General features: G+C 44.4%; 1 protein-coding gene across 1 annotated transcript in view; it reads right to left on the bottom strand.

Annotated features, from left to right (window-relative positions):
• Window positions 1-2,452: 2,452 nt before the first annotated feature.
• Window positions 2,453-11,004, bottom strand: part of LOC140427065 (heat shock 70 kDa protein 4-like) — a 99,655-nt gene continuing 91,103 nt past the window's right edge. The window contains exons 18-19 of the mRNA XM_072512535.1: window positions 5,225-5,386; window positions 2,453-3,575 (exon numbers count right to left, since the gene is read on the bottom strand). Of these exons, the coding sequence (XP_072368636.1) occupies window positions 3,372-3,575; window positions 5,225-5,386 (366 nt within the window). The 3' untranslated portion in view covers window positions 2,453-3,371. The remainder of the gene's footprint in view (window positions 3,576-5,224; window positions 5,387-11,004) is intronic.

Genomic DNA, 11,004 nt, shown 5'->3' with positions numbered 1-11,004 from the left:
CCTCTACCACTGCCTCTGGCATCCCGTTCCATATGCTCACCATCCTGTGCGAGAAGAAATTTCCCCTCTGGTCTTTTGTATCTCTCCCCTGAAACCTATGCCCTCTGGTTCCAAACTCTTCTACGTTTGGGAAAAGATGTTGACTTCTATGTTCTATCTACCTATGCTCCTCATTATTTTCTGGACCTCGAAGATCACCCCTAAGCCTCCTACGTTCCAGGAAAAAAATTCCCAGTCTATCCTTATAACTCAGGCCATCAAGTCTTGGTAGCATCCTCGTAAATCTCTTCTGCACACTTACTAGTTTAACAATATTCTTCCTGTAATAGGGTGACTAGGACTGAACACAGTATTCCATGTGTGGTTTTACCGTCTTGTACAACTTCAACAAGCCATCCCAACTCCTGTATTCAATATTCTTACCAATAAAACTTAGCATGCTGAATGCCTTCTTCATCACCTTGGCCATCTGCAACTCCACCTTCAAGGAGCTATGAACCTGTACTCCTAGATATTTTTGTTCTGTAACTTTCCCCAACCCCCTACCATTAACTGAGTAGGTCCTGCCCTGATTTGATCTACTAAAATGCATCACCTCACATTTATCTAAACTAAACTCCCATCTGCCTATTCATCAGCCCACTGGCCCAATTAGTCAAGATCTGGTCACAGGCCTCCAGTTTGAAAAACCCTTTGGCTTCGGTTGACAAGCCAATTTTGTATCCAATTGGCTACCTCGCTCTGGATTCCATGATTTCCAGATGTGCTGCATCAGAACCCTACCTTCTTTTTGGAGTCTGCGTCAAACAGATTAAAGATCAGGCTAAAATGATGGCCAGGACCGACAACTCTACACCAGGTGAAGTCCATCCTGCGTTTGCACATGCAACCCAGTTAAAAGGAGGTAAAGATGGGAAGAGTCAGAGGTAGGATATTTGAACTTGGCTTGCTTTTTCCACCTCCAGCCCAGGGACACAAGGTCAACTACAGTACTCTTGTCTGTATGGCTTAAGAGCGTACCATAGTTATGCACTGAGCCAGTTTCTTTGAAAGAGTAACTGGATTTCTGGAGATAATCCTCCCTCCAAATATACTTGAAACCAGCCCAAGACCCCACGTAAGTATACCGCCTTTGTTTAAAAAACAACACTTTTTTTTTTCCCAATGTCTTTTTATTGTATTTCACACTGTTCAGTGAAATAGCAAGAGTATAAATATACAGTGGAAATAGCAACTTGCAAGCCTTGACATGGTATGCCAATGGACAGTTTGCAAGACCAGAGCTCTTGAAATTGTACAGTTTTATGACTACTAATGAATTACCATCACCTGTTATATTGAGGTGCAGCTTCATAACTCAGTATGCAATAATTGAGCAACAAGAACTGGAAACTGGACAGACTTGACTAATTTCTGAGCAAATGGATATCCTAACTGGTCATACGTGGTACTGGTGTAAAGTAACCTACATACAGTGTACAAGGCTGTTTAGAGATGAAATGTAAGTGTACAGAGAAGGGCAGCTTTTTGTTTTACAGTAAGAAACCATACTGGCATATCCACATTTGTTCAATGTGCAGCATTACTCTCCTTACATTCCTTCATCTGCCGTGATCACTTATTGTTTTCTCTGACAGACTGATAATATCCAGTTACATTATGAAAACTGACAAAGCTGAATGACACGGAATACCAACCCTCATTCCACGCAGAAAAACACAGTGGAATTAGGCGAGAAGGAGAAAATGATAATTTAGCTACTTATTTTTATTCTGGTGATGTTAATTATTTGCAGCTGCCTAAGTTACAATAATACACTGCTTTGGGTGAGAGTGGAGTAAGTATTGTTTCCTTGTGCTGTGCATTCTGGGGAAACTTGACGTAATTCTGCTTTCTGGACTTCTGTATAAGCAAATACCTGGAAACATGGAGCTGAAAAATACGCTTAAAATTTAAAGATCCAGCTACAGGAAATGAAAAATTGGTCAAAGAAACTATCCCTCCCAAATTTAACTACAAGAATAATCAGTAGTATTCCCTCAGTGCTTAAAAAGACCATTGCCTTTGCCACTGCTGTGCTTTCTCTTTTGAATATGGTTTCCCTTCCACTTTGTTCAAAACAGCCCATTATTCTATAGGTGTAACAAACAAATATTATATCACAATCTGGTTCTCTTGAATTCCCGATTCAGAACACTTGGTAGGTAATAGATTGCTCAAATTAAATAAAATGCAGGAGTGACATTCCCCTTTAATGAATTATAAATTTGGCTGTAGTGTTTATTTATGGACTACTTTTTGCAATAGAAGCTTGACCATGCAGTCAGTTCCTAAGTTGCTGTTCAAGAGTCAACATTACAATATATGAATGCAATGTAGTATTGTATTAGCTTCTCTCTCCACTCAACCTGTATTTACACCCAACATAAAAAAATTACCTGACACAAGTAAATTCAAACAAACAATTTAAATTTAATATGGGAAGTAAAGGGACGTAACCAGTGTACAGATCAAAGAAAGGTAATTGAAAGCATTGTTGTACAGTAACATTGTATATATGTGTATATATTATATAATATATATTATATACACACTAAGTGAATCAATGTCTGCTGTCAACACTTGGACAGGCAGCAACCCTCTTGCCCAAACATAGGATTTAGTTGTTTTTCAGAATACTGAACCTAAAACAATCTCCCTTTAATATTTGATCCAAACTAATTTTGACTTCAACATTTGACTGTTGTACAAGTAACATGTAATAGGTGGAAACTGATGGTAGCATTCTAAAGGGAAAAATATGACGCGTGCAATTGTTGAAGATTGGGATTCTTAGAAAAAAAGGCATGTAGCTTTGATTTAACAGCTGTCAATAACAATCAAAACCAGCCAATAAAACAAAAACAACACGGCACTCGAGCAGAACATGAGCAACTTAGCGGAATGCTGGTAGGCACACTGCTATCCAACATTCTAATTACCAGCAGAAGCTTGCTAGGAAGGTACACAACCAAGTCCAGCACTATCAGCAATCGTCACCCTTTGGGGTGGAGAAGGAGAGCTGCTGGGGGGGGGGGGGGGGGGGGGGAGGGAAAGAGAGAGTCACGATTTTCAGTGAAACAAAGCCACAAACAAAATCAAAACTATTTTTGTAACAAAAACATTTAATTCAAGCCCCAGTTGTATTGGTTAATACCTGTCCCATTGCAGTTAGGGAAGGGGTTTAAAAAAAAAGACCAGATTTGCCAGAGAGATTCAAGAATACCAGGTACAGGTTACTCTATTCACCATAAAAAGGTGAAAAAAGCTGCCCTGCAGAGTCCATGACTTTAAATTTTACATAACAGTTTGGGTAGGTGACTGTGGCACCATTACTCAATGTCCATTTCTGGTGCTTTTTGTTGGTGCTGTTCTGCATTTTTCGGGACACTCTCAGCAGGAGGTGTACAGCCCTCAGAATCGGTGCTTGGTTGTCCATTCACTGGTCCATTCTTTTCCGCCTCTTTCTCTTCTTTAGGAGGTTCAACTTTAGGCTTTGGCTTGCTAACAATGGGGTTACAAAGATTGACCAATTCCTGAAACAGAATGAAAACTATTAACAAAAGTAGGGCAAAAAAATAAATCACTGGTGATACCAACTCCTGAATGCGAAACACCCCCCCCCCCACCACCAATCTCAGGAAACACTTGGAATTTCCTGCTCTATTTCATATGATAATAAAAAAGTAGGAAGGCATGCGTGCTCAATGCATCGCTAGACACATTCAAAAATTTCTTTGGAACGTAGAACAGTAATTGACCCATTTTGTCCATTTCCCACTTCAGATTCTCTTAGACCAAGCTTTTTGTCTTTTGCCCCAATAACTCTTTACACGGATTGATGTAATTTAAAAAAAAAAATAGTCCCCCTTTGAAGCAAATTTGGGCATTTAACTATATATATTTATATATTTTTGTTCATGGGACATGGGCCAGCATTTATTGCCCATCCCTAATTGCCCTGGAGGAGACAGTTAAGAGACAGCCACAATGCTGTGGGCCTGGAGTCACATGTAGGTCAAACCAGGTAAGGACGGCAGATTTCCTTCCCTAAAGGACATTAGTGAACCAGGTGGGATTTTACAACAAATGACATTGGTTTCATGGTCATGATTAGATTTTTAATTCCATATTTTTATTGAATACAAATTTCACCATCTGCAGTAGGGAGTGCATTACCCCGAGTTTCTGCTTTATTAGTCCAGTGGCAATACCACTGCACCACCACCTCCCCTAGATGAATGTAAAGGTTGTTATTCCAAATTGCCTTCTCCATTTTACATCTGATCCTTCACAACAGCCAAGTCTGCGAAAGGTATCGAAACGCTCCAAACTTTCAAAATGCTACACCTTCAATGCTTTCCTGGGAAACGCTTCATAAAGCTACATATTAGCTGCACATTTACTTCCACAAAGCTGCCATATTTCGGGGGTTTGATCATCAACATTTCTTTACCAATTTACCGCAGTCATTACAGCATCCTTCAAAATATACTATATTTTCCTTACTCTAATCAAAACCATTAGAGTACCTGTAAAGTGTTTTATCCCTTCAGATACGGTCTGGTTTCACCTTTCAATCAGGTCATGTATTCATTTCCTTGACAACAATGCCAATAAAATTAATACGGCAAATATATTGGGCAGGAGTCATGAAGGCACCAGTTTGATTTGTCCATCCATTGGAACAATTTTTTGAAGCTAGTATTAAATGACAACCAAAATTTTATTCCAGAGATAGATGGATGTTAACTCTCAGGATTAAGGGAAGGAAATACAGAAGAAATCTCATTTGAATCACATTAAGCAGAAACCACAAGTAACCCAAGTAACAGGCAAACTTGCTTCGCCGAATGCTGTATATACATTGTACAATCTCCAAGATACAGTATCACAGAGTAGATAATAATGCAAAAATAAAAGTTCTCACAAGCATCATCCCAATGTATTTACTTTCGTCATCCATGTGAACATCAGCAATGTGTTCCAGAGGAAAAAAACAACAAATCTATTGAGAATAAATTACTGTTCAGTAACAACAGTGTTTTGTCCTTTTCTTCTCTCCCCAGTAACCAAACTGTTCTTACATTTTTAGAGGCCTCCAGGGACCTGGAAGCACACCAGCTCAAACAATATGGTAATTTCCATGGTAATTTCATTGAACAGCTTGGAAGGATTTTCCTACCTTAAGTTTGGCTCGGATATCTGCACATTTTACAAGAGGGGCTTGTGTTAGAGATTGTTTGCTCTGCAAATTCATCTTGCTGTTCATCCATTCCATTGCTTCTTGCACATGCTTCCCCACTTTCTCCATGTCTGCTGAATCCAGATGATCATATTGTTCTTCCTGTAGAGGACATGAAAAACACAAGGAGGAAGACATTCACTCACATGAACAAGTTTAATTGAACCAGCTATCCCTGAAATAATGTCATTACATTTGAACATCAATTTCAGGTTTTTTCTTTGTAAATCCAGATTATCTGGTTTAAATCGCTAGAAGAAACCAGATCTATTTCTGTCTGTTACACAACTCCTGCATTGTGATTAGTCTGTTCTGGTTGATTTGAGTGTCACAGAAAGAATCTCAACAGTGCAGGAGGCAAATCAGCACATCAAATCTGCATTGGCCCTATGAACCGGCATTCTATCTGGTCCCACTCCTGCCTTATCCCCATTACAGTGCCCATTTATAGATAGCAATCCTATTTCCTTTTGAATATCTCGACTGAACCTGCCTTCATCACCCTTTCACTCTGGTGGAAACATTTTCCTCACATCACTTTTACTCCCAATACCAATTATTTTGAATCTGTGCCCTCCAGTTTTTGATGCTCATCAAGTGGGAACAGTTTCTCACTATTCACTCTGGTCCATACACCGGAGTCTCATATATCTTTATCAAATTTTTTAGCCTTATTTTTTCCTAGGTAAACACTCCTAACCTCGCCAATGTACCTTCATAGCTACAGTTCTTTTATCCCTGGAATCATTGTGACTCTCTTTCAGAGCTTTAAAAACATTTCAACTATTGATTTCCGTAGTCAGGCACATTATTTTGGAACCTAGATGATCAAACTTACTTTTACTAGTGAGAAAACAAGCCTGGGAAAAAAACATAGTTGCTGTTGAAAGTTTAAAAAGGCTGCGGAATTTGCATTGTGAATTTTTTTACAAAATAAATATTTTATTGAAAATTTTTGGTCAACCATCACAGTACATTGTGTATCCTTTACACAATAATATAACAGTATAAATAACAATGACCTGTTTTATAAACAAAGAATAAATAATATATAACAAAAACTAAAACTAAATGGCAACTGCCTTGTCTCAGATAAACACTCTCCAAAAATATGATTTAACAGTCCAATATACAATTATTTATAGCAACGACCTATACATATTATACATATATATTAATAACCCTGAGACTCCTTCTGGTTCCTCCCCCCCACCCACCCCCCTGGGCTGCTGCTGCTGCCTTTTTCTTTTTCATTCCCTCTATCTTTCTGTGAGGTATTCGACGAACGGCTGCCACCGCCTGGTGAACCCTTGAGCCGATCCCCTTAGGACGAACTTAATCCGTTCCAGCTTTATAAACCCCGCCATGTCATTTATCCAGGTCTCCACCCCCGGGGGCTTGGCTTCCTTCCACATCAACAGTATCCTGCGCCGGGCTACTAGGGACGCAAAGGCCAAAACATCGGCCTCCCTCGCCTCCTGCACTCCCGGCTCTTGTGCAACCCCAAATATAGCCAACCCCCAGCTTGGTTCGACCTGGACCCCCACTACTTTCGAAAGCACCTTTGTCACCCCCACCCAGAACCCCTGTAGTGCCGGACATGACCAGAACATGTGGGTGTGATTCACTGGGCTTCTTGAGCATCTCGCACACCTATCCTCTACCCCCAAAAATTTACTGAGCCGTGCTCCAGTCATATGCGCCCTGTGTAACACCTTAAATTGAATCAGGCTTAGCCTGGCACACGAAGACGATGAGTTTACCCTACTTAGGGCATCCGCCTACAGCCCCTCCTCAATCTCCTCCCCCAGCTCTTCTTCCCATTTCCCTTTCAGCTCATCTACCATAATCTCCCCCTCGTCCCTCATTTCCCTATATATATCTGACACCTAACCGTCCCCCACCCATGTCTTTGAGATTACTCTGTCCTGCACCTCATGCGTCGGGAGCTGCGGGAATTCCCTCACCTGCTGCCTCGCAAAAGCCCTCAGTTGCATATACCGGAATGCATTCCCTTGGGGCAACCCATATTTCTCGGTCAGCGCTCCCAGACTTGCGAACTTCCCATCCACAAACAGATCTTTCAGTTGCGTTACTCCTGCTCTTTGCCATATTCCAAATCCCCCATCCATTCTCCCCGGGGCAAACCTATGGTTATTTCTTATCGGGGACCCCACCAAGGCTCCCGTCTTTCCCCTATGCAGACTCCACTGTCCCCAAATTTTCAAAGTCGCCACCACCACCGGGCTTGTGGTGTATTTCTTCGGTGAGAACGGCAATGGGGCCGTCACCATAGCTTGTAGGCTAGTCCCCCTACAGGACGCCCTCTCCAATCTCTTCCACGCCGCTCCCTCCTCTTCTCCCATCCACTTACTCACCATTGAGATATTGGCGGCCCAGTAGTACTCACTTAGGCTCGGTAGTGCCAGCCCCCCCCCTATCCCTACTACGCTGTAAGAATCCCTTCCTCACTCTCGGGGTCTTCCCGGCCCACACAACTCATGATACTCTTTTCGATCCTTTTGAAAAAAGCCTTCGTGATCACCACCGGGAGGCACTGAAACACAAAGAGGAATCTCGGGAGGACTACCATTTTAACCGCCTGCACCCGCCCTGCCAGTGACAGGGATACCATGTCCCATCTCTTGAAGTCCTCCTCCATTTGTTCCACCAATCGCGTAAAATTTAACCTATGCAATGTACCCCAATTCTTGGCTATCTGGATCCCCAAGTAACAAAAGGCCCTTGTTACCTTCCTCAGCGGAAAGTCCTCTATTTCTCTGCTCTGCTCCCCTGGATGCACCACAAACAACTCACTTTTCCCCATGTTCAGTTTATATCCTGAGAATTCTCCAAACTCCCGAAGTGTCCGCATTATCTCTGGCATCCCCTCCGGCCGGGTCCGCTACATATAACAAATCATCCGCATACAGAGATACCCGGTGTTCTTCTCCTCCTCTAAGTACTCCCCTCCACTTCTTGGAACCCCTCAATGCTATTGCCAGGGGCTCAATCGCCAGTGCAAACAGCAATGGGGACAGAGGGCATCCCTGCCTTGTCCCTATATGGAGCCGAAAGTATGCAGATCCCAGTCCATTCGTGACCACACTCGCCACTGGGGCCCTATACAACAGCTGCACCCATTGAACATACTCATCTCCAAAACCAAATCTCCTCAGCACCTCCCACAAATAATCCCACTCCACTATCAAATGCTTTCTCGGTATCCATTGCCACCACTATCTCCGCTTCCCCCTCTGGTGGGGGCATCATTACCCCGAGCAGCCTCCGTATATTCGTATTCAGCTGTCTCCCCTTCACAAACCCAGTTTGGTTCTAATGGACCACCCTCGGGACACAATCCTCTATCCTCATTGCCATCACCTTGGCCAGAATCTTAGCGTCTACATTTAGGAGGGAAATAGGTCTATAGGATCCGCATTGCAGCGGGTCCTTTTCCTTCTTTAGGAGAAGCGATATCGTTGCCTCAGACATAGTCGGGGGCAGCTGTCCCCTTTCCTTTGCCTCATTAAAGGTCCTCATCAGTAGCGGGGCGAGCAAGACCGCATATTTCCTGTAAAATTCAACTGGAATCCATCCGGTCCCGGAGCCTTCCCCGCCTGCATGCTCCTAATTCCTTTCACTACTTCCTCTATTTCAATCTGTGCTCCCAGTCCCACCCTTTCCTGCTCCTCCACCGTGGGAAATTCCAGCCGGTCCAGAAAGCCCATCATTCTCTCCCTCCCATCCGGGGGTTGAGCTTCGTATAATTTTTTATAAAATGCCTTGAACACTCCATTCACTCTCTCCGCTCCCCGCACCATCTCTCCTTCCTCATCCCTCACTCCCCCTATTTCCCTCGCTGCTCCCCTTTTCCTCAATTGGTGGGCCAGCAACCTGCTCGCCTTCTCCCCATATTCATACTGTACACCCTGTGCCTTCCTCCACTGTGCCTCTGCAGTACCCGTTGTCAACAAGTCAAATTCTACGTGTAGCCTTTGCCTTTCCCTGTACAGTCCCTCCTCCGGTGCCTCCGCATATTGCCTGTCCACCCTCAGAAGTCCTTGCAGCAACCGCTCCCGTCCCCTCTCTCCTGCTTTCCTTTATGTGCCCTGATTGATATCAGCTCCCCTCTAACCACTGCCTTCAGCGCCTCCCAGACCACTCCCACCTGGACCTCCCCATTATCATTGAGTTCCAAGTACTTTTCAATGCACCCCCTCACCCTTAGACACACCCCCTCATCTGCCATTAGTCCCATGTCCATTCTCCAGGGTGGGCGCCCTTCTGTTTCCTCCCCTATCTCCAAGTCCACCCAATGTGGAGAGTGATCCGAAATGGCTATAGCCGTATACTCCGTTCCCCTCACCTTCGGGATCAACGCCCTTCCCAAAACAAAAAAGTCTATTCGCGAATAGACTTTGTGGACATAGGAGAAAAACGAGAACTCCTTACTCCTAGGTCTGCTAAATCTCCACGGGTCCACACCTCCCATCTGCTCCATAAAATCTTTAAGTACCTTGGCTGCTGCGGGCCTCCTTCCAGTCCTGGACTTCGACCTATCCAGCCCTGGTTCCAACACCGTATTGAAATCTCCCCCCATTACCAATTTTCCCACCTCTAGGTCCGGGATGCGTCCTAGCATACGCCTCATAAAATTGGCATCATCCCAGTTCGGGGCATATACGTTTACCAAAACCACCATCTCCCCCTGTAGTTTGCCACTCACCATCACGTATCTGCCCCCGCTATCCGCCACTATAGTCTTTGCCTCAAACATTACCCGCTTCCCCACTAATATAGACACCCCCCTGTTTTTCGCATCTAGCCCCGAATGGAACACCTGCCCCACCCAACCTTTGCGTAGTCTCACCTGGTCTATCAGTTTCAAGTGCGTTTCCTGTAACATAACCACGTCTGCCTTAAGTTTCTTAAGGTGTGCGAGTACCCGTGCCCTCTTTATCGGCCCGTTCAGCCCGCTCACGTTCCACGTGATCAGCCGGGTTGGGGGGCTTTTTACCCCCCCCCCCTTGTCGATTAGCCATCCCCTTTTCCAGCTCCTCACCCGGTTCCCACGCAGTTGTGTCCCCCCCCGGGCGGTGCCCCCCCGCCCATCCCACCCCATACCAGCTCCCCCCTCTCCCCAGCAGCCCAATAATTCCCCCCTCCCACCCCCCCGCTAGATCCCCCACTAGCGTAGTTACACCCCCCATGTTGCTCCCAGAAGTCAGCAAACTCTGGCCGACCTCGGCTTCCCCCCGTGACCTCGGCTCGCACCGTGCGACGCCCCCTCCTTCCTGCTTTCCTATTCCCGCCATGATTATCATAGCACGGGAACCGAGCCCGCGCTTCCCCCTTGGCCCCGCCCCCAATGGCCAACGCCCCATCTCTTCCACCTCCTTTCCTCCCCCCACCACCTCCTGTGGAAGAGAGAAAAGTTACCACATCGCAGGATTAATAACATAAAACTCCTCTTTCCCCCCCTCTTCGCCCCACCACTTTGTTTCAAAGGTCCTTTTTTTTTTAATAAATATTTTATTGAAAATTTTTGGTCAACCATCACAGTACATTGTGCATCCTTTACACAACATTATAACAATACAGATAATAATGACCGTTTTTATTTAAACAAGAAAAAAAAAAACAACAACAAATAAATAAATATTAAATAACAAAAATAAAAACTAGCCCTAATTGGCAACTGCCTTGTCTCAGGCCAC

The sequence above is a fragment of the Scyliorhinus torazame genome, chromosome 7 (genome assembly GCF_047496885.1).
Source record: "Scyliorhinus torazame isolate Kashiwa2021f chromosome 7, sScyTor2.1, whole genome shotgun sequence".
Lineage (NCBI taxonomy): Eukaryota > Metazoa > Chordata > Chondrichthyes > Carcharhiniformes > Scyliorhinidae > Scyliorhinus > Scyliorhinus torazame.
Note: the sequence above shows the minus strand (reverse complement) of the source record. Positions and strands in the feature narration are given on the sequence as shown.